Source organism: Vicia villosa, linkage group LG4 (genome assembly GCF_029867415.1).
Source record: "Vicia villosa cultivar HV-30 ecotype Madison, WI linkage group LG4, Vvil1.0, whole genome shotgun sequence".
NCBI lineage: Eukaryota > Viridiplantae > Streptophyta > Magnoliopsida > Fabales > Fabaceae > Vicia > Vicia villosa.
Genome location: NC_081183.1, coordinates 1,974,609 through 2,002,392, shown reverse-complemented (window position 1 = coordinate 2,002,392; position 27,784 = coordinate 1,974,609). Strand labels below are relative to the sequence as shown.

Sequence of the window (27,784 nt, the reverse complement as noted above, 5' to 3'; positions counted from 1 at the left end):
AATTATAACTCGATGCTCCTCAAAAACCGATATATAATTAAAATATTTTTCCTTCTAGTTTAGTACTCCCTCTGGTCCCATATATAAGAAAAGATTCTCTTTCTAGATACATTGAATCAATAATGTATTTGGACAACATATTGTCCGGATACATTACTTATTCAATGTATCTAAAAAGAGAATTTTTTCTTATAAATGGGACCGGAGGTAGTACTATTCTTCAAAATTCACGTGCACACACACACTCCAATCCTAAAAGCAAACAAATGAGAAAAGAAAAAGAAGAACAAGTAACTAGAAAACACAAACACTACTTTTAAAACCAAGCAATAGGGAGGAAAATAAATGCAAATCACATGTATTTCCCAAATATAAATAACAAGATTGAATGCATTGACAAAAATAATATAATAAAAATAATATATAAAAAGTAGAGATGGCATCATGAGTGTGACATAACTAGAAAGTGATATGGCCATGCCTGAAAAGTAACTGGTACGGGTAACCTTATCTTTTTTATCTTTTTCTACTATGCATATGTTTCACCAAGGGTAAATAAATGGTATCTTTGGTAAAAAAAAGTGAATGCATGAAAACTATTTTTATACTAGTAAATTATTTAGAGTCAAATATATTTTTGTTATTTGAATATTTAAATCTTAGAGTATCTCCAATGAAGATCGTCTAATGCATACTAAAATTTATAAGTTTTAGAACTTAAATTTTTTATCTGTTGCTTAAATATTTATGTAAGTTGGGTTATATTACTTAGATGTTGTTAAAATGCAATGTGCAATTTGATCTCACATAAATAATTCATGCAATCGCAATAAGTTCTCCCTATTATAGATGCTCTTGGTTTTTTAAAAAATTTGTTTCAAATTCTAATTTTAATTTTTAGTTTCAATTATTATAAATGGACTAATAGCAAATAAATTACAAATCAAAATGTTATATTAAAATTAAATTATAAATATAAAATAATTATAAATTTTTTATTTTCGAATAAAGATAGCAAAAATAAAAATGAAACAAAAAAATGATAAATGATAAATTTAATATAATCTTTAAATTATTTTATAAATGGAAAATTTTTAATTAATCAAAATAAATTATAGACATAATATCTATTTATTTTTCAATATTTTATTATTTATTATATTTTGCTTTAATTAACTATTTCACTAAATATAATTAATAAATAATATTACTTTTATTTATAAAATCAACTTAACTAGTAACTTTCATACATTTTAACTCAAAAAATCACTTCAATATATTCTTCAACTATTTAATCTTCTTATTATTTGTAGACAAAATGATAAACACCATCTAAAATCTATGCAAAACATGCAAGATTGTGAATATAAACTCAATGAAAATTACCTACCAATATATAGTTCATTTTTAAACATTGAAAGAGACAAATGTGAATGCACTAAACTAATATTAATTAATAACCACAACTAATAATATTATTCACAAACTAAACTAGCTAGTGCTACCACATAAAACAAAGCAAACTAAACTAAACAAAAACTAGCTATTCTACATCAATCTATAGCTATGCCATTGATGAAACAAAATTCACCATGAAGGAGAAGTAGAAGGTGAATCAGAAGATGAAGAAGATAAACCATTAACACTATGTGAAATCATAGAATCACTTCCATTAGTACCTAAAGACCTAACATCTCTAAGAGAGACAGAACAAGCCTCAGCATCTAGCTTCTTCATTGGAGTCAAAGGTGGTGTATGAGCATCAACTTCAGCTGCTACAATATCACCATCATCATTATCACAAGAAGAAGAAGAATCACTTTTTTCTAAATGTGAAGGTGAAGTATTAGGTGTCTCAAATGGTGTATTTTCTTTTACACCACTTTCTTTTCCTTCTTCATTTTCATAAATGGGATTTGAAATGTAAACAAAATCCTTTTTTTCTTCAAGACATGATGAAACTTCACCAACATTACTACTTTGATGGGTTGTTGTGTTCTTTTGTTGTGGTGGAGCTCTTGATAGAAAAGGTGACATGGATAGTGTTGGTGAAGAAACTAATGATTCATCATGAGTTTGAATGTTGATAACATGATGAAGTTTGATTTGTTGTTCTTTAGAAATATTCTCCATGCAAGGAAAGAGAAAGTTTCTTGGAGGTTGGAGAACACCTTGTGAGTAAAAGTTGGCAAAGTTTTGTGGAGGTTGAGGTGGAGAGTTTTGTGGTGAATGTGAATGTGATTGTGAAGGTGAAGAGACACTAGTTAAGGTAGTTTTTGTGTTGGTTAAGGTTTGATGAGTGTTTTTGTTTTTGAGTTTGTGGCGATGAAGTAAAAGAGAACAATAGAGTTCAGCTAGAAGAACAAGAATGAGGGCTATGACAAAAGCAAGGGTTACAACCATTACTAAGGTTGCTCCAATGATAACTTTGGATGTGTCCTTCATAGTTTTGGAACAATATCTTTCTTTTTTTACTTGTTGTTTCTTAACATTCTCAATGTAGGAGTAAATTGTAATATAGGGGGTAGGGTGAGAAAAGAGAGGGTTTTTTCTTTGGCGGGAAAATGTAAGTAAATTGTGGGGGTGATTGTGAAAGGAAGAGGGAATCTTGAAAAGGGTAGAGGGTCCTAGGGAAGGGTAAAGGCTATTGTTTCAGAACTTTTAAGGGCTTGGAAGTTCTCATCTTAGTCAGATTTGTCTTTAATCAATTTGCTAGTTTTCACCCTTGTTAATTTTTATTTTATCCTTTTTTTATACTCTTCTTGTTTTTCTCCTACCTTCTTGATATATTCTATCTTTTTAAATACATTAATTATTTAATAATTTCGAAAACATAAAATTTATTTATAATATAAGATGGATAAAATTTATTTATAATATAAGATGGAAGGAGTATACATTATATATAAGAGGTTTATTTAAGACATTATGATTGTTAAGGCCGAAATGTCTAATTGTGTCAATTCAAATTATTGGATATAATAATCAAACGCTTGGACTCGAGTGACAAATAAATCTCTGCAAAAGACGATATTTGGGAAATACCGAATTCGATTCTTGACAGAAACAACGCTTGGCCAGTGCACGTGCCTCCGTAGTACGAGCCGAATTAGTCGATCTATTATGTAGATTGGAAATCGGTGCGAAAGCAAAAAAAAAAATTATTGAATATAATTGTATTTAATTAATTAGCATAGTGGTTAGAAGTTTTTATTATAGAACTAGTCATAGGTATTTATTAGCACAATTATAGGAAAACAAGTAGAGGCGAGTGTTTTTCTTACAAAAACATGACTTCTTATAGTTAGAGTTGTCAATTTAGGGGTATAGAGTTTAACTTTTAATGCTTTCAAAATATATATGGACTAAAATTTTAAAAATAAATGAGCCCTAAAGTAAATAGGCATTTTAAATTAAAGGTTCTTAAAGTTTAAGAAGAGTCTTGAAGCCCCCAACTATTCATAATTTTTTTAACAATACTGCCTCCGTTCCTTTATAATTGTCACTTTTTAAGTTTTTCCACATACCAAGACAACCAATAATTATTGTTACTTTTTAACTAATGATTATTCTTTTTCCAATAATACCCTAAACTTTTTAACACTTTATTTAACTTTTTCTCTTTCTATCATAATAATTAGGGGTAATTTTGACAAAACAACAAAAATACTTTCTTGAACTTTGAAATGTGACACTTAAAAAGAAACAAATTTTTTCCACAAAAGTGACAATTATAAAGGAACAGAGGGAGTAGCATTTATAAAAACATGCTTTAAAAAAAATCGATTTTATTTTATTTTGAAAAAAATAAAATTTTTTTATAAAAAAAATTGTGTTATTGTTGAGGTAGAGTAACCTATATGTTAAACTCATTAGAGACACATGTTATTGCTATAATGAGAGATCACAGATGAGATAAAATGTTTGTCCAATAAGGAGAGTCGTCGTTGTTGCGGAAGAAAAGGGGGTAGAAGAGGAAAGAGAATGACAAACAGTTGAGAACGATGAATATGCGAGGGTTAAATTTGCAGAGAAAGAATCTGATGAGAGGGAAAATTTTGTGTTGTATAAAATTTTATAAGCATCCAAAGAGGAAAGGCAATGTAAGAATTTGGTTAAAACACATTATTCTATCAAGAACAAGATGTATAATATGATTATGGATAGTGGAAGCACGAAATCTGGTTTCGCATAAATTGATAGACTATTTGAAGTTGTCCACATAAACCCAAGAGAAACCATACACCGTCGGTTGGGTAAGCAAAGGCTCCCAAGTTAAAGTAACACTAACCTGCAGAGTTTCTATCTCCATCGAAAAACATTATACATAAGAGGTACTTTATGATGTTCTTGATATGGATGTTAGTCATATTTTACTTGGTAGGCCTGGACACTTATCACTTATCGAGGACGGGATATCGTTATAATGTTTACATAGGATATATATAAAAATTGTTATGATTCCTGTTTTGCACTTAGATAAGAATCCTAGAGTAAAGAAGTCTAGTTTCTTAGTGATGACACAGAGTGAAAAGGAATTTGGTGTGGCTGTTAAAGAAACATAATTTTTCTGTCCAGTACTTATTAAAGGGGTGATGGGTGTTGTCAAGAAGAAACCAACAATTTTAGAAGAAATGCTAAGGATCCTAGAAGATTTAAAGGAGTTGACCGCATATGAACTACCAAACAATTTGTCTCTTATACGGGATAAACGCAGGGAAGTTAAGGTTTTCAATGTGGGAGAAGACGTGATGATGTTTCTGCGTAAGGAGAGGTCTCCTGTTGGTACTTGCAGCAAGCTGCAACCAAATGAGGATCTTCATCAAGAAAAGAACTCGGGTTCGAGTTCTTCAAAAGTGGAGGGAATGATGTATGAAGACTGGTTGCGCGTATCGAAGAAGAAACTGTGCGTCGAAAAGGTTCAGCAGGATTTGTGCAAGTTATGCGTTTGATGTCAAAATGACTCTTATTTTACTTTTTCGGATATGAAATTAGCTCACCAGTTCAACTCATGGATTTTTCACGATCTATGTGATTTGTATGCCAACTGAGTTCGTTTCAGGCCCGAAAATAGCATTTAATTATTTTCCACAATTTTAGCAATTTCTTTCCCCACAATTTTAGCAATTTATATTTTATTCCTATTTTTAAATTTTTTTAGCATTAGGGTTTCTTTTTTGTACTTAAACACCTTTGGGTATGACCGTCAAGGTTATCTTTGATCATAATAAAATTCAAGTATTTTCTCTTTTGGTGGATTACAAAACTTTATCTGACAGGTCTGTCGCTTGCAAATTGTGTTTTCGTTATAGACTCAGCGCTTGCTAATCCTACGTGATTATGACTGTGTCACTAGATAACTAGCTACAAAGGCATATTCATTAGTAGTGGGTTCCTTCTGATTGGCCTCATAGGCTTCAGGGGATTCATAAGTAGGGGACGCGTGGCCCCATGAAGTAGATGTCTGAGACAGACGACTCTGAAAAGTATAAGCAAATGGTTGTGAACCTCAACCTCGTGAACCATCAAACGAGGTAGCATCAACTTGTGGCCTCATGATTTTGCCTCTGGCCCTCTCACGTCATACAGACGTGTGTTAGAACACACAGCTGAGCCTAATTTTGTCCTATTTGTACCTGTTATAAAACTAGAAAATCACATCAAAATGCAGTCAGGCTAAATTTGAAAATACATCCTTAAAACCTGTTCAGACAAAATCCGGAGATGCATTTCCGAGTTGCGTAATTGGCAGAAACCCCATTAATGCCCTCAAATCCAATTTAATGGGAATGCATGTCTAAAACAGCTACCTATTTCGAATGTATTATTATCTAATGTATCTTAAACGACCTATGTTACCTAAAATATCATTCGAAGCTAAAAAAAAGAAAAGAAATGAGAAACTTATCAAATGAGAGTTGTAGATGAAAAGCTTGAATGAAGTGAGTGACTTTGCAACAAATGAAGTACAATGGAGTGAGTGATCTTGAAAAAGAACTTGAAATGACTTTGCAGCAAAAAAAGCTCAAATGAGGTTTGAAAGTGTTTGCAGCAAATGAACAAGGAAGAGGGAAGGGTCTGGCGTGAGTTTATGAATAAAATGAGTTCGAATATGCATCTCCGTAAAATTCACTGAATTTTGAATTACGGAGATTTACGAAAATGCATCTCCAGACTCACTCTAATGTTAATACAAACACGTATCTTCAGATTAAATTTTGGTAAAATAAGGGTGACTCATTAATTTACGTTAAAGAGAATGTAAAAAAATACGCGTCTGAAGATGTATTTCCATATTCTAAAAACATTTGTGACTTTTCACTATGTTAAGGAAACACCCCTAAGGTTGCAAAAGTTATCTCTAAATTGTTAACATCATAGGCGGAGTAGTTGGATGAAAACTTAAGAAAGCAAGGCCTTCAGCTCTGCTACAATCATAGGTGGAGAAGTTGGAGGCATGAAACTTAAGCAAATAGCTAGATTTAACCTGACTTTTGTTTATGAGTTCATATGTGAGGAGTTTTTTTCTAAGAGAAGAATAATTTCATGGATATGTTGAGTTATGAGATATTTTAGGGCTTTAAGTTTAATCTATGTTGAGTTGTGAGATCCTTTAGGTTGACCGGATTCGGTGAATCTAAGTCTTTGTTCTTCCGTCAGTTTAGAGTAGATTGGTCCAGTAAACTTCGATTATGTTCAACTATTTACTCCCTTGTACTTAAAAATATATTACATGTGTTGGTTTTAGCTAAACAAATATTAATATGATTTATTTAGAATACCCTTATTAATTATAGTTAGTAAAATAGTTAAATAAAATGAACGTTAATAAATAAAGGTATAGCTGTAAAAAATAATAATAAATGCTATATTGAAATTGTAAATAAACAACTATCTTAACACAGAAAAAGTAAAAATGAAACACTTTTATGAGACAGGAGTAAACACTATAAGTAATTATAAGTAATTATAAACTGCTATAAGTAATTATAAACTGTTTCATTGCATTAATTTTCTGGCATGTGCACAAAACTGAATAAACTCCAAAAAGTCTGTAAATTTCAGAACTTCCTTCTTTCTTTTGCCCGTTTCCGAGTACTTTGGCCATTGTTCTTCCACTTTTTATTCCCAGCTGGTTGCCTCTGCTCTTCGATTTCTTGAACCTTACGCTTCCTACAAAAAACGTTGATATGAAGTAAAGTTAAGCTCAATAAAGAGATGTTTTTCAAATTCAAGCAAGTAATAGACTGCATTGCATGCTCTTTCAAACTTAACCGGGAAAATATGTTTTCCAATGCCGATCTTACCTGTAAGCTGAATTGTTTTGATCAGCAAGCAACTCATCTGCAAACGATTCTTTCCTCTCTTTCTTTGTTAATCTTCCTGAGAAGTAGTCCAGCGAGGAACCTACAATTGTTCCTATCTGATCATATACAAACGACGATATAAAAAGTTAAAGATGAATCACACATAAATAAATTTTTGATGGGACTTTCAAGTTTCAACAACACTGAACTTACCTGAAAGTACTTTGGAAGTGTCTTTGATTTTGAATCACCCTTCTTGTAGTGCCGTTTTGGATCAATGACATCCCTCAACTGTGACCATCAACCAATGTATACAAATTAAAGTGTAAGTATCATATTTCCACAAATAAAGTCATAAAAATTTGTATGGTGTACACAATAAAAATAGATAGCTCAAGACAAATTGACGGATGCATTGATATCCATGTTAGCTAATATCGCATAAATGTCATACAATTATTTCAAAATGTTATTGAAGTAAACTGATGAAGTATGGTTTTAACATTTTGCCCTAAACTCTCGGTATAAGGAAAGTTGCCAGAAGGCTTCAATTTGATGATTGCCATCAATAGTTCGATACTCTTAACAAACATATAAATTTAGATCACCGGCAAGAAGCATGAAACCATTACTTTAAAAAGATAATTATAAGGCAACAGTAACCACTATAATCGATATGAGAGATTAATTAGAACATAATGTCGAAAACTCAATCACCTTTAGTAACTTAAGATCTCTCTGCAGCTCAGGGGTCATGGTTTGAGCAGGCATGTCAAACCTGGTAAAGATTTAAATATAATTAGATAACTCCTCCATTATAATTTCTAACGTAAAAATACACACAGATACTTTAGATCATACCATCTTTTTCCAGCAGTATCTTTAACTTGCTGTCTCAATAACTTATTTAATTTTCTGGGATCATTGGGAGGAACCAATAGTCCACTAACCAATTCTGAATTTGGTTTCCAAATAGTGCTATTAGGTCCCTTGGCTTGAAATTGGCCATGAGATTGATCATTTGTAGCCTTTGACAGAGAAGTAAAAGGCAACTTCGGTTGCCATGAGAGGCCAACCACCGGCTTTTTCTCTGACATTCCTGAATCAATCAAGTAATGCAAATGATTTAACATCAATTTAAATTAGCTTATGCATTGAGAGAGGTGAATTTTAATAGTTTATTGCGTTCTACCTTCCGATGACAACCAACTCCGTTAGTGTTTCCGGCTACCTTTTTGTTTTCCGGCAAGTTGAGATCAGTGTGATTCCAGTTTGTTGTTTTGATGGAGCTACTGAGTTTGTATTGCTATAGGATTCAGTTATTTTTGGAATTTAGGGTTTTAATTTTTAAATCATTGTTTTATCTTAGTTAATTATTATGGGCCTCTTTGAAAGTGGGAGTGAATTGGGCTTAGGCATAGAATCTCATGGATGCGGATCCTCTTAATCAGAAAATTATACCTTGTAACCCTAACAATTATTCCTATACCACTACAATTTTAAAAAAAAAAAAATCCAATTTTGTCTTTTCTATTTTTACTTTTAGTTTTTACTTTTTATTTTTTTTAATTTACTGTTTGTACGGTACATCTAAGCAACTTGAAACTGATACGTAAGCCGACCGGATAACATAGCATGCAGAATTCAGATCCGTAAAATATTCAAAACCGGATAACGCAATTGCCTGATATCTGGTTCACGTATTGCCAACCGAATAACCCGTTCGCGCGTGTTCCAGTTCTTACATTTTACCAACTGGATAATCCATCTATGGGTATTCTGGTTCGTTTTTTTTTTAAATTTTTTTTATTAATTATTAAGTTTATTTAATTTTAATTGCTAGGTGTGGATCCTGCTTTAATGAAATGCGATTTAAATCAGAAATGCGTGAATACAACATATGCTTTTGTAAGTGGTTAAAAATTTGCTACAATAGAAGAGGCGATAAGCTGGAATAGGGAGGTTGGAATCAGGAAAAAAGTGACAGTTATAATAACTCGTGCAGATACCAAAACAGGCAAGAGAGAAAGAAGTGACAAATTAATATTTGGTTGTGATAAAGGTGGAAAATACAAAATAAATAAATAACGAAACCCAAAGTGCTAGTAAGAGATGTGGTTGTCCTTTCAAAATTAGGTTAACACCGTCGAAAGATGGTTCTGGATGGAAGATCGATGTAAAATGTGGAGTACACAACCATGGCTTACCTGATAGATTTGAAGGTTATGCTTTTGTAAGTCGACTAAATACAGATGATCAGCAACATATTATTTATTTGACAAAACGCCATGTTCCACCAAGACACATATTATAGTCATTGCAAGAGCGTGACCCGGAGAATATCACTAGGATCACGCAAATATACAAACATAAGAGTAAGATACAAAAAGACATAAGGGGTCCCAGAACGGAAATGGAACAATTGTTCAAGTTGGTTGAAGAATCAGGTTATGTTTACTGGAGTAGGAAAACAGATGAGTCAGAAGTTGTGAGAAATATTTTTTGGGCTCATCCGGAATCAGTGAAGCTGTTGAATATGTTTTCTATTGTATTGATTATGGACTGCACATACAAGACAAACAAGTACAGGTAACCGTTGTTTGAAATAGTTGGTATGACATCAACTAAGTTAACATTTGTTGTTGCATTTGCCTATATGGAATCTGAGCCATTAATTAAATATATATTACATAAATATCTTTTTAACTTAAATATTAATTAAATATTTTAAGATATGAGGTAAATCTGAGCCATTAATTCAAATCCAATTGTTGTTATTAAAAGTTTTCAGTTCTCATTATAGCCAAAGTTCTCATTTGATACGTTATATATATATATATATATATATATATATATATATATATATATATATATATATATATATATATATATATATATATATATATATATATTGTGGAGAGTTTTAGGAAAAATGTATTTTCTGTATTTTTTTGCGGGTTCGGGTTTGGGTGAAAAAACCCGAAACCAACGGGTATGGGTGTTATTTTGCCACCCAAACAGTGTTTGGGTTTGGGTGTCGATGGCGGGTGCGGGTTTGGGTAGTGTGAAACCCGCACCCGACCCGTTGTCATCCCTATCCTTGTGGCTTTTTCGAAAGTGCATTTTTGGAGTTTTAAAGTGGGAATTTGAAAATCTGCTACCTATACATGTTAGTTATTTTCAGAAATATCAAACGTGATTTTTAAATAAAATAGCACCCTGCATGATCAAACTCCATACTTATGTTTATCCAAAATCTTTCATTCTTTATCAAAATTTTTACTCCAAAACTTTATTCATGTGTTTTATCACATCAAAAGGAGCAAAAGAAACTGAAATTTATGATAAATATCATTTATTTCACTCCTTATTGTCTACATTAATCTTGTTTTGTAGCTGAAAAACTTACGTTGCATCCGAAAATGTAGTTCCAAATTTTGTATGAATTCCTCCGGAAATGCATTTATGGAGTCTGTCTGTTTTCATTTTCCTCGTATATGTTTTCATTTCCAGCTGTTTTTGTTCCATTTTATGTTATTGTTTGCATTAGATATGGTGCACCCTGATGTTTTTTCAAAATTTATTGTGTCCCCAAATGCCAAACGTGTTGATGTGAAGAGGCAGATGTTGGCAACCAATTTACAAATGGACAAGAGTTTAAATTTTGTGATCATATGTTTTAAAGGATTCGTACAGAGGCATCCAAATTGGGGTTTAGTGTTGTAATCGGAAGGTCTGATAATGGTTGGGATATAAGTTGCATTTTGTGACAATGGCATGCGAAATAAGTGGGAAGTATAGATCTCCTCTCCAAAAATTCAAACGAAAAGACATCAGTTCAAGAAATTGTGAGGGTCCCCTTAAATTACGTGGTTATGTTTTGTCAAATAACAAATGGAGATTTAATGTGATATGTGGTTTACATAACCATGACATGTGTGAAAAGTTAGTTCGGCATCCAATTGCATGTTGCCTCATGCCGGAAGAGAAGAAAATCGTTTGAAATATGACATTGAATATGATGCAACCGAAAAAATACTTGCAACTTTGAAGCGTAAAAAATCCACAAATATCTCTAATATCACGCAAGTCTACAATATTCGGGGCCTTAGTAGTTATGTATCTAGGTCCTGAATGTGAAAGGATGGAGTAACCATTAGAAATATATTTTGGACTCATCCTGATTCCATCAAGTTGTTCAACACGTTTCCTATTGTGCTCATCGTTGATTCAATGTATAAAACCAACAAGTACAGGCTTCCACTTTTGGAAATTGTTGGTGCTACCTCTACTGTAAAGACTTATTCTGCCGGTTTTGCATTTCTAGAGAGCAAAAAAGAGGAAAATGTTATTTGGGCTTTAGAGTTGTGTTAGAAAATGTTGAAGGACAAAGAAGACATTCTGAAAGTAATTATCATCGATCAAGATACCGCTTTGATGAATTCAATTGCAAAGGACTTTCCTACATCTTACACATTACTTTGTAGGTATCACATGATAAAGAATGTGAGAAGTCAGGTTAAACATTCGGTAGGGACGAAACATATAAAGGGAAAAGAAAGAAAAATGGTCCCAGCGGGCGTAATAGTGGAAGAGAAATGGATGCATGGAATGTTATAATAAATTCTTCTACAAAGGAGTTATATGTCGATGTTGTTATACATTTCAGGAAGATTTGTGAGAAATGTTTAGATTTGTTGAAATATGTTGAAAGTACCATTTTGGACCAGGTGAAGAAAAAGATTGTTTGTGCTTGGACCGATCAGGTTAGACACCTTGGAAATACAACAACTAATCGAGTTGAGTCTGACCATGTTAAACTAAAGAATTGGTTGAGAAATAGTAAGAGTGATTTGTATAAAGATTGGGACTCTGTGAACCAAATGATCCAAAATCAACATAATGAGATACATACATCATTAGACGCAACATCATAGTGTTGGAACATAGATTCAAAGACAATAATCTTTATTCTTAGTTGGTTGGCAACATATTTCGAGCAAGAATGAGTATATTTAAAAAAATTTGTAAAAAAAAAAAGATTTGCGAAAACTTATTTATAACGTGTAAGTTTATGTCTCAATGAATAAACTTATACACTGAAATAAATTTAAAAATAGAAATTTACCCACAAATTAGTCGAGGATAAATTTCTAAAAATGTTCAAGTTGTCTTTTAAAAAAAAAGTTATTCGATACACAATTTAAAAAACTTAGTAATCCGATAAATAAATTAACACAAGAAAACTTAACTTCATGCACAAATAATAAGCAGTGGATAAATTTCGAAAATCTTTTCACAAGTTTCCGACATTTAATTTCACTTCTGTTTTTCAGTTAATTTAAACTACTTCAACTTCAACATCAACATCAACATCAACATCGGTAATACTTGAGTTAAAACTTCAAGAACTTCAACACATTGGAACATCTATTTCAAGTCTCAACTACGTTTATACTAAACAAGTAGAAATTTGAAACATCGTCAATTACTGTTGAGAATACTTTTACAATCATACAAGGTTTAAAAAAATATGAATTGATATACTACATTGCCACCATTAGTAAAAATAGTGACTTAACAATTGCACACCACCAACACAGGCATAGCCATGGATGATTAATAATACTACAGCTATGGAGTAGTCATCAAATTGTAATCAAATTAACAAAGCATCATACCATGCAATCTTTTCATCAATACCCTCATACCATGCAATCTTTTTCATCAATACCCTATCGGTACATCATAGTAAAACACGGTAATTACATGACTATGTTGATAAGAGAAGAGTATTCTCATTCATGTATACTATTTCGCTCTCTTATGTTCCTCTCAAGGATGCAAGCCTAGCAGCTAAATCATCATACTCAGGTAAATTGGGATGCACATGTCGAGCTTCTTTTGATTTATCCGGCTGAAACGAAGCAGCTCGAGTAAACACTTTCTTGACTTCCATCTCTTGTGATTGTTCATGAGGAAGGGAAACTGATCGAGGTGCTCGAGGGACCGTCTCCGGTGTCTTATCAGGTCCATCATCCATTTGGTGTGCATGGCGACTTCTAGACCTTCTTCTTGCTTTCTCAGGCCCAGCAATGGATGATGGCTTTTTGCTATAGTGCATCAGTAATCTATCTATTACCCTTTCCTCTTCATCTTTTTTATGTTGCTCATCATCAAATAAAATTTGTAAGCCACGTCTTGACTCGTCTCGTCTCCTGCTCCTTGATTTATTCGCAACTTCAGAATCTTCCTTTGTAGCATCATTGTGTGTAGACCGTGATTTTGAGTGCTTACGCCTCACAGATTTTGGTTTTAAAACAGGAAATTCTTTAGCATATTCATGATCATGGAGTTCTTTCTCAAAGCCCTGTTTACTCTGTTGTGCATTTCTAGTGGCCTGCAAATCTTGTTCAGAATTATCCAAATCAGATCGGATTCTCTCTGTCGTAGAAGCAGCATCCGGTTTTTGATGTATTGAAGGATTTGTAGAGATGTCGTCATTCTCAAAATGTGGAGATACTAACTCAGTTCTTTGTGTGTTGGTCTTGAGTTTAGAATTAGGCTTTACGTAAGGTGGTGGGATGGCATTACTGTAGTATGGTTTTACCCTAGGAGTTTCATCCTTTTGAACCTTTCGCTGAGAGATATCAGGATCAGGTAGGCCACCATGATTAACAGCAAATGGCTCATTCAAATTGTTCTTGGAATGAAATCCTGCATGACTTGGAGATTTCCTAGCAGTGGCTGAATCCTGGCTTTCTCTCACACGAACGGCATTCCCCCTTCTATCATGTAAATCAGAACCATCTTCGAATTGTTGTACTCTCTTATCCTGAGAAGAAGAACCTATTGGTTTTAGCATACTACCTTCTTTCCAGTAACCACCTTTAGGAGAAGTAAGCTCTTCTCTTCCAAGTAACGGATTGCCATGGCTATCCCTCGGCAGACTGACTTCATCATACTTACTTGTAGGCTTGAATCCTTTTTCAGCAGGCTTAGATTTGGGATGAAGATAATTTTCATCTCCTTTTGAAGAGGTGGCTTCCTTGTCATTCCGAAATTTGTGTCCCTTGTTAGAATAGTCGGGACTTTTCGCTAACAAAACCTCATCCTTACCTTGTAAAGGTTTATTATGACCAACTGAATGGTCAGGCTTGTAAGTATTGTGGCCCTGCACAAGCAAATGTATTTTATTGTTAAGGTATATTGGCTTGTACACAGACATATAAGCATTTGTTAAAACAATCTCCCAACTGAAAATAAAAATCTCAGGAAGAAAGTAGTTATGTCAATAATGGGGAAAAACGTTAACTGCATCAAGAATTGGAAAAATTTTAAAATTGACAAACAAAACAAAGAAAATTGTAAGAGGTCGAGGAGAACACCTGTGCGAAAGCAGAGGATTTTGACATCCTCAGTTCAAAAGCTTTGGAGTCCCACTGTATTGAAAATTCTGAAGAAATATCTTGCACCAAGCGAACCTTCTGCTCCAAGGTAAAAGACTTTGGATTCAAGCTTGCAGCAAACTGACAATTAGCAATTTAATAGTCAGTTCAATAAGTCATAAATGTTTATAATTGTAATGATATAAAAAAACTGAGAGTGACCTCCTGATTGACATAACATTCTAGGGAGTTTCCATATCTCTCTTGAAATATTTGCCGAAGGTCGCGTAACTCTGGTAGATCAGAAAATCTAGCAGCAGCAACAATCAGAGACGCTATAGCTTCCCTGCATTCCTCGGGGCATCCACTGTAAAAGATTTGAAACGTTCATTAGTCATTACTCATTTTCATGCTCCATAAATTTAAACCTAAAAATAAAATCTACTTTCATGCCCGAGCAACTAAAATAGACACATAAAGCCTGGCATGTTGCTTTTATCAATTATCAGTCATGATTCAAATGAAAAAACACCCATGAGAAACAAAAATATTGCATCCACATCTAAATCATAACCATTACAATAGATTTATACCTCAGTTTCTGCAGCACTGAGAGGTGCTTCAACACAAAATCACAGGACCACTCAACAAAATCATAACAAGATGTCAATGTCAACTCAGCAATGAGCCCTTCAGCCTGTAAAACCATCTCATGAATAAAGGTAAGAGTTAAATTAAGAAAATAGTGTGTTTCAAACACAATAATTATTGCCAAGTTTAAAATTATCATAAGTTCTAAGGTCATTATCAATTCAAAATAAGCAATTACAGCAGATAAGATATTCAAATTTCCAATAAATTAATAAGAAAAAACACAATGGAATACACAGTTCTCATCTCACTCAGTTTCCATTCTATTTTTAATTATAAACCAAATTAAACAAAGTCTCAAATCGCCAAAACATCATCAGAATTCAGAATCCACTCTACATTCTTTGATGATTAGTAGAATCAAACGAGGCAAAAAAACTCAGCATAACTATATCAAAATAGACAGTGGAAAACACAGTTCTCATCTGACTCAAACTCCATTCTATTTCTAATTAGAAACCGAAAACAAAGTCTCAAATCGCCAAACCATCATCAAAATTCAGAATCCATTCCACATTATTTGATTATCAGTAGAATCAAGCAAGACCAAGACTCAGCATAACTATTTCAACTGATTTGAATAGAAAAAAACACAGTGGGAAAAAAATTCTTATGTCACTCAAGTTCCTAATTATAAACCGAATAAAACTAGTCTCAAACAGGGTTATCAAATATCCGCCATGGCGGCGCAATGGTGGATATACATGTGGTTTTTGGGCTCGCCGTAATGGTTAATATTGGTCAATATTGCGGGTTTTTTGGCCATAATCTGCTATAATGGCGCTGCAAAGTAGTCAGTATGGCGTGATTTTGGCTCTCCACTATGGACCTCCTCCATCCACCATCGACAACACTGGTCTCAAATTGCAAAAAACATTGTCAAAATTTAGAATCCATTCTACATTCTTTGACTAGCAGTAGAATCAAGCAAGACCAAGACTCAACATAACTATATCTATCGATTTAAACAGAAAAAACACATTGGAAAAAAAACTACTCCCATCTCACCCAAGTTCCATCCTATTCCTAGTTATAAACCTAATAAAAACAAAGTCTTGAATCACCAAATCATCATCAAAATTCAGAATCTGTTCTACATTCTTTGACTAGCAGTAGAGTCAAGCTAGACCAAGACTCAGCATAACTATATTGATCGATTTAAACAAAAAAAACAGTGGAAAAAAAAAACTGCTCCCATTTCACTCAAGTTAAATCTGATTCCTAGTTATAAGCCGAATAAAAACAAAGTGTGTGTTTTATCCTGCAGTGAAAAATTTGATTATTAGTGAATTGATTTTGTAAAATTGATTATGCCTAAAAGTGAGTTGAAGGTAAAGTGATTTATGTTTGAATAAATTCTTACAAAAGTGAGTTGAAATTTCAGTGTAAAAATCACGTTTATACTCAAAAGCTACATAAATCTTGACTTCAAGTAGAATCAATTCTGAAAAGCCGAATCAATTCTACTCGAAACAACAAAGCATGTCAAAATCGAATTTATACATCCGGTATCAATTCTAAATGCTCCAACTAAGAAACCAAACATGCAAAAAGTCTTGAATCACCAAATCATCATCAAAATTCAGAATCCGTTCTACATTTGACTACCAGTTGAAACAAGCAAAACCAAAACTCCGAAAACCTATATTGATCGCTTTCAGATAATAATCTCACATAACTGAATCCATAAATTGAAACGACAACAACAACAACAAAACCAAAAACAAGAAGCAATTACCCTTCCATAAGCATTAACATCCAATCCATTCGCCAACAGATCAGCAATATCTTTCTTGAGAAACTTCTCCGTCGCTTTCCTCTTCCTCCTTACCACATCGATCCGATTCTTCGTCAATTTCATCAACGATTTACTGAACAAAAAACAAAATCAAAAACCGCATCATAACTACATTTCCATAAACTCTTCCAATTCTTCTCTACCAAAACCTAAATCAAACATGCAAAAAATCACAAAAACAACAAATCGAAACACCGAACCATTTCGCGGCGAATCCACGGCCGAGCAAGCCGTCGAACATACTGGAAGATCGGTGCAGCGTCAAACTCGGTAGTTAGACTCAGTGAACGATTCAACTCGGAAGCTCAGAACGAAAGATTCGGCATGTTCGGTTTTTGCTTCGGAAGAATAATAAAATAACACAGAGCTCTCTCTATGTAGTGGAAGTTGACGAAGAACTGGAAAAGAAAAAGAAAAAGGAGTAAAATAAAGACTACTTTTATATTTTTTTAATGTTACTTCAATTACTAAAATGGCCTTCATGGAAATATTAATAACACTTTTTTTATCACCACCGTATAGTTAGGGTCAGTGCTGACATCAAATGGTTTCAGTCTTCTTCTGATCACAATTGTGGGGGATCAAAACGTGTTCTCCCTACCAAATTCAGCGTCAACTACCACTAAACCAATTAACGATGGGTTAATATTAATAACACTTTTGTTTCTGTGTTAAAATTGTTATTATTGTATAGTTTTCATTAAAATAATATAATTATAAATGAAATTAATGACATTCATTTTAATTTTGACTAATTAATAGAAACTAGTTAATTTAACATACTACTTTAGTTTTATTTTCCAAAAATAAAAATTAAGGTAATAAAATTTCTGTTTAAAAGTTATTCAATTTTTTTTAAAAAAAAAATCAAATCTCACTTTTGTATAATAATTCCTTGGAGTAAAAGATATTTCAGAAAGATGTTACCAAATAAGAATAATTGTACACTCATTATTGTGAAATACTTTTCTTTTTTTGTAAAAATACAACTTTAAAAAATAAGTTTATAGTAAATTCTATTTTCATTTTTTAATAAAAATTATTTTCAATTTTAAATGTAATATTAATTATAATTTTTTATTATGTATCTAATTAATATTATATAATAATGAAAAATAAAACAAATTATAATAAAAATATTTTAATAACTTATGTTAAACAGATTCGTGAAATGTGGTTGTAACAATTAGGGTTGTTAATATAAATCGTGAATTGAACCAAACTATCGAACTGAACCGAACTGAATTTAAAATAATCAAATTATTATATTTAATTAGTGAATCAAATCATATTGTACAAATGATTATAGAATCGAACCAAAACTGAAATCAAATTAAATAGAGACCGTAAGCGAACCGATAGATTGTATTTAATTTTCCAGTTCCATTTTATTATATAGTTTTATTTTATCTCAACATTATCTTCTTTATATTGGTAAGAAATTAATTTTCTGACACTGTCAAACTTTAATAGCATGATGTACTTAATTTGTTCCATTAATGTTTGTATTTTCAATCATATTGGAATGTTTTGGTGGTGTACACCATTAGACAAAATAGCATAATTTTTAAGTATTTGTCTTTTTCCATCAGTTATTTTCATATTTGGTGTCACATTTTGATGTACACGTATTAACGTTAATACTTTGTAAGGGTGTCTTTTAATAATAGAATCAAGACAAAATTGAGGTGGGATATTTGCTTGATCAATGATATGATTATCTTACTAATAACTTATTAGATAACAAAATGAAAAAATAATTCATTTTCATAATAAATGGTCATTCTATTTTTGGTTCATTTTGACAGTTTCAGGTACTGTTTTTGCTTGATCGATTACCAACCAATTTTGGTTTCAAATGTAATAAATTATAAAAATAGTTATAGTGCCTTTGATGGAAATGTTTTTATCTATACTCAACATCCTTGTCTGGATTAATTATGCATTGAATTTAAGTATGATGAAAATCATCAAATTACATAAATGATGTAATGAAACATGTTTCATAGACAGTGAGACTTTGCCTAAAAATGGATATTTTTTTCCTCCCTCATAAAAGAAAAATATTTAAAACAGTTGTGATTAAATAAAAAATAATTAGGTATTTACATACGAGATATTGAAGAAAAGACAATTAAATTTGTTTTATAATTAAATAAAACTTGACAAACGAGTTGTCTCTATCGATTTACTATGTTGATCAGAGCTTGTTGATTAAATTGAAACAAAACGGACCTAACATAAATCTGTGTCTAGAAAGATACGAGCCGACCAAGTTTGTCTTACCCATGATCCTTTTATGCAGAAGACCAAGAATTCAACGAGTTGTTACAAATACAATAACCAATTAATAATCTATTGTAAAAAAAGAAAAGACTTTGCTTCGATAGGTAGAAACACTCTTCAACATCATAATTATTTTAATTGTGATTAGACATAGTGATTTTATTATACAATTAGCCTAGGTAGTTTGACCTTTGAAAGAGTTATCAATAAGAAAATAGCTATAAATTTTTGGTAAGAAAAATATGTTCATCACACTTTCTTTTTTGAGAGAAAAGGTGAGATGTAATAAATATAAATAAAAATGGAAAAGAGTGGCAACTAAGTAAGAAAATTTATACTTTGTTTTGGCTTATGAAAAATAAAAATAGATGAAAAATTAATAGAACTAATTATAAATATGAAGTTTTTTTACATTTTAAGTTTTTTATACATTAATCACTATCCACAATACTATTCAAGTAGAGATCAAGTATAAAACTAAATCATCAAATTTTGAAAATGTTTCAAATCAAAATCAAAATTAAGTGCAAATTAAAATGATGGGAATTGCAAGTCACAAAAGTATGTCTGCAAAATTATCAGTCAAACCTTTAAATTAATGAATCTAAAAAAATAGAATAAAATATAATAAATACGTCAATTTTAAGCATTATCTGTTTATGTAATTTGATACTTTTGATAAATTGATCATTGGTATTCAAAATTCAATTCGCCTTAATTTTCATTATACTAAAAAAATGTGTAAATTTCGGTAATATATTCTTCAAAACAAAAAAAAATTGTTTAAGTTAATTTTTAATAGTTTTACGAAAAATATTCTAATCAGTTTTTTTTTTTTTTTTGACAGATTCTAATCAGTTTTTAAAAGACATATATTAATTTAAATCCCGATTTATAACGTGTCAAACATTAATGAACATGAATTACAATTTTTTTTTACGCTTATAAAAAAAAACAATTTTTTTTATACTCAACGATAATTATAATCATAAATTCAAATTTCATTTTCTTGAATAAATTATTTATTAAAAAAATTGATTTTTCTTTCAACAATATGCCTAGCAGCTTATTAGAAAGTTTATGTCCAAAATATATTGTGTCATGAATACGTGTTTAGAAAGATACCAGCCGACCAATTTTGTGATATCCATGATCCTATTAAGTTCAATATCATAATTATTTTAATTGTGATTAGAGAATATGATTTTTTTTTTATACAACTAGACAAGGTAGTTTGACTTTCAAAATTTAAACAATGAAAAATAGAAAAGAAATTTGGTAAGATAAGTGTTGTTCAACACACTTTCTTCTTTTTTGAAAGTGAAACATAGTAAATATAAGCAGAAGTGGAAAAAGAGTTGCCCCGAAGTAAAAGTTTGTACCCTTTGTTTGGCTTAATAAAAGAAAAATACATGAAAAAATAAAATAATGTAATATGAAAGAAGACTACTCAAAGATTCAAATTGTATTTTTCTTATATTAATACATGTTTTAAAATTGTGCATGTTTTCTATAGTATGTGAATTTTAGTAGATTATAAATTCTATTCCATTTCTCGATCAGTGATTGTTAAGATCTAGATTAAGATCGTGAGATCTTAAGATCTTGCGAGCTTCACCGACCTGTCCGCGGGAGCGCACAACTAAGATTTTTAGAAATGGCGACGCTGTCTAGAGCGTATCATCGTGGAAGCGGGTATCTGTTGCGACCCGCTTAGACCCATTTCGACACACTTTAATATATTTTGACCTGGTTCGACCCGACTCAATCCAGCATGAAGGTGACTCATTTCTCCTTAAACTTTGATTGTTTTCAGCATTTAAAATCAGTATTTGTTCCTTTATCCTTGGCTGAATTTTTTGGGAGCTTTAGGGTTTTCAATATGAAAAATATCAACACATTCAATGACTGAATTATATCATTTATTCTATTCAATCCCTTCTATAAATGTTACCATTTCTTCTCATCTCTTATCAATCTTACGATTTATTCTCATCTTAAATTCTATTCTATTCTATGGTTCCTACCACACTTTTTTCAATGTCTTCAATTTCAGTTTGTGCATTCTCATATGCACCACCAAAAGTTCAAAAAATGCTTCTGAAAGCATAACTGGTATTGCTTGGAAGCATGGTGTCTCTGTTGATGGGGGAACACGGAAAATAAAATGCAATTACTATTCAAAGGAAGTAATCTGAGGAGTGTACCGACTGAAACATCATTTGGCTGGTACACAGATAAACGTTGGTGCATGTAAGTTTGTACCTGATGATGTTTGTAACACCTGGTATTTAATTAATTATTTAATTAAATATTTTCAAATTATTTCGAATTTAATTGTTGAATTTGTGAAGTGTTGAGAATTGTTGACATGGGTTGACGGGAACCTCATATCTCTATCTGATACAATACTTGAAGGAATACATGCAACTTGACTATCTGCTAAATATAAATTTCAGCCAACTTCTGCAACGGGTAACTGGTCTTTATTGGAATAAAATGAGCGGACTTAGTCAATCTTTCACTCAGGAATATTCAGCGGCTGCATCAACTCAGACGGCTTCTAATGCTCAATCTTTGAATTTTCTCATACCATTTATACTTATGGTAGATGATCAAAATAAAAAGTTTAATTTTTTGAATTAGTCGTGGTAAGCCCCTAGCACAAGCACAAGTGAAGAGTAGATGATTTAAAAGAGATCTTGTATCGAAGGAATATTGTATTGTTAAGGGTCTCTCTTTGTGTGCAAAACATACTTGCCATAAATAATAATCTTACATGTAATAAACAATTTGTATCTAGCAGGATTCGAACCTGGGATCTTGAGAGGAACACACTCTTAAGTCCCAAGCGTTTCACCGCTAGACCACACACACGCACACACTCTACATTTTTTTATGGAGTGATCCCTTTTGGCCGGTGTTGCAGCATGCTCACTATTTTGGATTACTTATATGTGGCATATGTGGAAAGCTCAAAATGCACACTTTTTTCAACATGGAGTTAGACATGAGTAATATTTTGAATACATATCCTCTAGTGTTGTTTGTGTCATGCTGCTCAATCAACACTAATATCCGATACTATTTGTTTAGAGACCTAAAACAAATTTTAAAATGAAATCTATAAAATATATTTTTGAATTATAATTTTGTGATTGCTAAGAGTTAAACTCAAGATTAAAAGGAAAAAAGACCTAAATTTTAGCAACTCAACTATAATTATATATGTGACTAATGTGTCATTATATTTTTATAAGTAAATAAAAAAATTTAAGACCTTTTTTAAGCTCAAATTTTTGAGGTCTAAAACCGTAGTCTTGGTGGCTTGACCCTTAACCGACCCCGACTAAATATTAACCATTTGATTGTATTACCACATGCATTGAAGAGTATTTTAACGGTCAAAATGCGAGCTGAACAGTCAGCCACTGCTGAGGATCTAAATCCTATTTTAAATTCTATCAAATTGCTTGAGTTCTTTGGCTTGAGTCTTATACTTTATTTATTTTTGTAGTAGTTTTGTATTGTTAACTTGGTGTTAGCATTTTTTTTTAAACTTTAGTCTCGGGCTTTAATTATTATTTTTTATTTTATAAAATTTAGGTGAGTTGAATTGTGAAAGCTCACAATAGTAATTATAATATATTTTTTATTATAGTTTAGGTGCTTGTGTAAATAATATTTTAAAAAAATTATAATTGGACTTCAGGACTCTTGATTTCAAAAAGTAATAACTAATAAGACTTGAAAAAATGTCAAGATCGAGTCAAATTACATTATTCATATTTTATCGGTTAAACTTAATTCGGATTTTGTTAAAAAATATAATCTAGAAAACAAATCAATTAAACCAAACAACCTATTTTCTATTATCTCAATTTTCATCTAAAAAACCCAAACCAAATAATCTTGTTACATCACTAATATTTTAAGAATTCAACGATTAACTAGCTTAGTCAACAATAAAAATCACATTTTTGAACACATGCGTCACTCTCAAAGTAAACAAAAACCCACTAAATGGAAATTAAACATGATTACAAAATTAGCACAACTAATTCACAAAAAGCAACTCATTAAGCTAATAAGAAAATGGAAGAGATAGTTTTCTTGATGAAGCATCTCATGTCGAACCATTCTCAATAGAACAACATTGTGAGGCAAAAGACCACTATAGTATAGTAATGTTGGGATTGAAGTTGAAGGCTCACCTATTAATGATGCTAGAAACCTCACCATTGATCTAAACATCAAAGTCGTAAGAGACTGCAACAACAACAAGAAGAAGAAGAAGCAAATTGAGAGAGAAAATTATTACCTATTATTAATGATTTGGATTCAATAAATAATAAAAGGAAAAGATACATACCATGATTAAGAAGGATTTTGAGATGGAATAACAAGTGGTTATTGGGTTCAGTTTTTGGTAGTTTTTCAAAGTATAAGCAAGATAATGAAACTCATAGATATAGCTGATATTCAAACCAACCCGTCAATGTAAGTTCAAATTTATATAATATTTTTGAAGAAAATTATGTACATATTTAAAGATAGGTGGTTGGTTCTTGTCTCGACCAAAAAAAATGTTGTGTCATAAAGTTGGGTGGATATGGTTGGAATTAAGAGTAATTTATTTAGGTGATACTTAGGTTATTCCTGATAAAATATGGATGATTTATTCAATGTAACAAGACGTTAATGAAGTTAAGGCACATAAAGATTAATTTCTTTTTCAAAGTAAACTTTATTAATTAAAATTTAAATAATTGTATATTTTCATTTTATGATATTCAACAACTATTTTAAATTTACTATTTAAAATATTAAAAGCGATTAATAATACATATTCAACTAATACTAAATTCAAACTAAGAATTAATATTAAAAGCGGATTCTTTGGACAAGGTTTAAGAGCTCTAAAAATTAACAAATATGGTGGAAATTGATATGATAAAAGTGTAAAATAGAGATTTCGTTTGGAAAAAATTACGTATAAGAATAAAGATAAAATGAGTGTCGAAAAATAATGAATAGTTAAAGTCTAATTTAGAAAAACACATGCAAAACATACTTTTGCATGTGTTGAACAATCCAGCCGATGGAATAGATAAATTAAAAAATAGATAAATTAAAAAAAAATGCCTTGTGAAATACATAACTGATATCTTCTCTCGGTTGGACAATCCAACTGAGAGAATAAATACATTATAAATTATAAAAAAGAAGAAATGCACATTTTTTTTTAAAAAGAAGATAAATTTAAAAAAAAAATATAGAGAATAGCATTTTATGAAATAGATAACTTATATTCGAGAATCGAGCTAACAAGACTTATACTTGCTTTTTATTGACTTGGAGAATGTGTATGATAGATTGTCTAATGAGATTTTGTGGAAATTCTTAGAGAAGAAAAAGGTAGGATTGCATATATTCGAGCTATCCAAGATATGAATGAAGAAGTATTGACTAGTGTTCATACGCAAGGTGGAAAGACATACAATTTCTCATTAAAATAGTTTTGCGTCAATGTTCAACCCAATACCCTTAGATTTTTACTTTAATATTGGATGCACTCACTGATCACATCAAAGAGCTAGCACGAATATGCATGCTTTGTGCAGAGAATATATTTCTACTTGGAGAGGGGAAGGAGGATTTAAGTGAAGGTGAGCTTTAGAAATATATGGTGTTCGCCTAACCAGAAGTAAGGCGAGGTATATAAAATGCAAGTTTAGCAAAAGAAGAATGGTTTCTCACTTATAGGTGAAATTTATAGACCATATCACATTACAATTCACACAATTTAAATATTTTGGGTCTGTAATACAAAGCGATGGAGAAATAAAAGAGATGTAAACCCTCAAACTCAAGTTGGGTGGTTGAATTGGAGAAAGACTTCAGGGGTTTTTTGTGACATCAAAGTACCGCTGAAGCTGATGAATTTTTTTATCGGACAACGATAAGACCTGCTATGTTGTATGAGATAAAATATTGAGCGATAAAGAACGAACACAAAAATAAAGTAATATTAATAATGACAAGGATGTTGCGTTGGATATGTGATAAGATTAAACATGATAAGATTAAAAATGACAATACTAAAAAAAGTGTGGAAAAAAGCTCAAGTGATTTCCACATAAATTATAGAATTATAAAATTTTTGTTTTAATAACAAAAAATTTAGAAAAAAAACATTCAAAACATTATATAATTATAAAATAGTTTAAATAAATAAATAAATTAATATAATTATTATAATTATTATAATTTAATTGGAATGTAGTATAACTTTTTTTAAATATTGATCTGCCATTTCATACAAATAATTTAAAAACTATATATGGTCATCATCTATTTTCTCTAATTATTATTTTAAATTTAAATCCTTTTTATTTTATTTTTTAGAGTCAAACAAAAATAAATTTTTTTGCATTATCTTTACATTTTTTATGTGACAACATCTCAATCTACCCCTTAATATTTTTAAGGCACTTAGTAAAGTTTCATTTATGTCTTCTTATTTTAAAAATACGCATCATAAAATACATTTTTTTCTTAAATTTAGATTTTTTTGAAATTATATATACAAAAGTAGTTTAAACTAAGTGCTTTCAAAAATACACTTTCAAAAATAGAGTATATTTTTAAAAACAGTGGTACACATAACCCCTAAGAATTTTCATGAGAAACTCAAATAGACTGAATAAGAGATTCTCTTTTATAATATTTACACCAAGTTTTGCATTATTTGAGTTTGAGTGGTGCCACCCTCGTGAAGACGTGAATCCGATTAACATTTCCAAAAGCCTTTTTGGTTTTGACTATTTTGACTATATACCTAACGTGATGACCTACATGCCTACAAATCAGATTATCTTCAATAAATTTTTTGCTTCATTCATGCATATTGCATATAGGCCAAAGAGAATTTCTTTTCCACCATTCCAGTCAAGAGTTCTTCAAAATTCTAATTTTCTTTTTTTTGGAATTTAAAATTTAAATACCGTTTTCAAAATATTCAAACTTAAAATTAACAATTAATCTCAAATCTATCTTGATTGAAGTGTTTAAAATAAGACTGTCTTTTAAGTCTTTAAGGATGTGTAGGACGGACTACTACACATGCCTCAAATTTATCAAGACTAAATTATAGTTAAATAAAACCTTATACAATATTTAACTAATTAAATTATGATTAAATATGACTTATATTCTTATTGTTATAGTTAAATTACGACTACACAACACAAAACCTTCTAAAATTTGAGACGACTCAGGCTATGTTTGATAAAACTAGCTGATAGTTTGTAGTTGGTGATTGATAGCTGATAAACTAACATGAGTGTTTGGTAAATTAACTGTTTTATTAGCTGATAGATAGAAAATGACATAAATGATCATTTTATTTAATAAAGGTAGTAATATTTTGTTAAAATAATAAGGGTATAAATGAAAAAAAAATGTCATAAGCTAAAAGCTAAAAGCTTAAAAGCTACTTCAAATAGCTTTTGAAAAAAAAACTAAAAGCTAGTAAAAAAGCTAAAAGCTAAAATAGCGTTATCAAACAGAATTTTTTTTTTAATGTGAACTGAAAAGGTAAAAGCTCTTCAACTATCTAGCCATTAATAAAAGATACTACCACACTCTCTAAAATACCCTTTTTTGTTTTTAAATTTACAAAGCACAAAGGTTAAAATGGTCTATTCATAATCAACCTATTTTTTCAACCTTCCCATCATTTCTAATGTTGCCACATGTAATAAACTAATGGACAAACCACCATCTCATTTCAACACACTTCACTTCTAAATAACTTTTATCTCTCTCTTCAATAAAACCACTTTAGTAAAACCATTGTGGTTTAAATTTCACAATAATTTTTTTTTCAAACATTAAAATTTCCCTTTTTTTTTCTTTCTTTATCATACAAATTCTTTTTTTTTATATAACATTATTCAATACAGTTGAATTTAAATTATTATTATTATTCATTTTAAATTTAAATAATTCATTTTAAATTTATATTTGTATTTAAATAGATCTTACACTATATAAAAACATTTTTATTTATTTACTATTATTAAAAATATTATTAATATATTTTTAAAATTTACACGAAATTTTTATTTTTAAAATATCAAAAATTCTCTTTTTCTCATGAATCATTGTCAGTTAAATTTTTCTTTTTCTCACACCTATTTTATTATAATTAACATATGTCTTTATTTGAGACATAAAATTTATATTTTCAAATGTCAAAATATTTTCTTTTTCTCACGGGCCACTATCAACAAAATACATATTTTATTTTAATAAACATTTGCCTTTATTTAAAACACAAAATTTTTATT

General features: G+C 30.7%; 3 protein-coding genes across 3 annotated transcripts; all 3 read right to left on the bottom strand.

The window, feature by feature from the left end:
* Positions 1-1,486: 1,486 nt before the first annotated feature.
* LOC131598702 (uncharacterized) lies at positions 1,487-2,481 on the bottom strand. The gene has a single exon (XM_058871288.1). The coding sequence runs from the start codon at positions 2,443-2,445 to the stop codon at positions 1,588-1,590; it is 858 nt and encodes a 285-aa protein (XP_058727271.1). The 5' UTR covers positions 2,446-2,481; the 3' UTR covers positions 1,487-1,587.
* Positions 2,482-7,002: 4,521 nt separating this feature from the next.
* LOC131598701 (rRNA-processing protein fcf2-like) lies at positions 7,003-8,627 on the bottom strand. The gene is made up of 6 exons (XM_058871287.1): positions 8,500-8,627; positions 8,169-8,406; positions 8,025-8,085; positions 7,521-7,598; positions 7,308-7,423; positions 7,003-7,173 (listed from the first exon to the last, which is right to left on the bottom strand). Exons 2-6 carry the CDS (start codon positions 8,402-8,404, stop codon positions 7,062-7,064), a joined length of 603 nt encoding a protein of 200 aa, XP_058727270.1. The 5' UTR covers positions 8,405-8,406; positions 8,500-8,627; the 3' UTR covers positions 7,003-7,061.
* Positions 8,628-12,971: 4,344 nt separating this feature from the next.
* LOC131594302 (uncharacterized) lies at positions 12,972-17,556 on the bottom strand. Its single transcript, XM_058866396.1, has 6 exons — positions 17,345-17,556; positions 17,085-17,217; positions 15,289-15,392; positions 14,918-15,062; positions 14,696-14,836; positions 12,972-14,481 (listed from the first exon to the last, which is right to left on the bottom strand). Exons 1-6 carry the CDS (start codon positions 17,383-17,385, stop codon positions 13,132-13,134), a joined length of 1,914 nt encoding a protein of 637 aa, XP_058722379.1. The 5' UTR covers positions 17,386-17,556; the 3' UTR covers positions 12,972-13,131.
* Between the last annotated feature and the right edge of the window lie 10,228 nt (positions 17,557-27,784).

Bases quoted from the DNA above. Each gene is read 5' to 3' on its own strand.
- LOC131598702 (XM_058871288.1), bottom strand. From the start codon at position 2,445: ATGAAGGACACATCCAAAGTTATCATTGGAGCAACCTTAGTAATGGTT.
- LOC131598701 (XM_058871287.1), bottom strand. From the start codon at position 8,404: ATGTCAGAGAAAAAGCCGGTGGTTGGCCTCTCATGGCAACCGAAGTTG. The intron at 7,599-8,024 runs GTGATTGAGTTT...TGATGGTCACAG, and splicing joins GAGATCTTAAGTTACTAAAG to TTGAGGGATGTCATTGATCC. The intron at 7,424-7,520 runs GTAAGTTCAGTG...GTATATGATCAG, and splicing joins CACTTCCAAAGTACTTTCAG to ATAGGAACAATTGTAGGTTC.
- LOC131594302 (XM_058866396.1), bottom strand. From the start codon at position 17,385: ATGTTCGACGGCTTGCTCGGCCGTGGATTCGCCGCGAAATG. The intron at 17,218-17,344 runs GTTCGGTGTTTC...TTTTTTGTTCAG, and splicing joins CGTGGATTCGCCGCGAAATG to TAAATCGTTGATGAAATTGA. The intron at 14,482-14,695 runs GTGTTCTCCTCG...TTGCTTGTGCAG, and splicing joins AATCCTCTGCTTTCGCACAG to GGCCACAATACTTACAAGCC.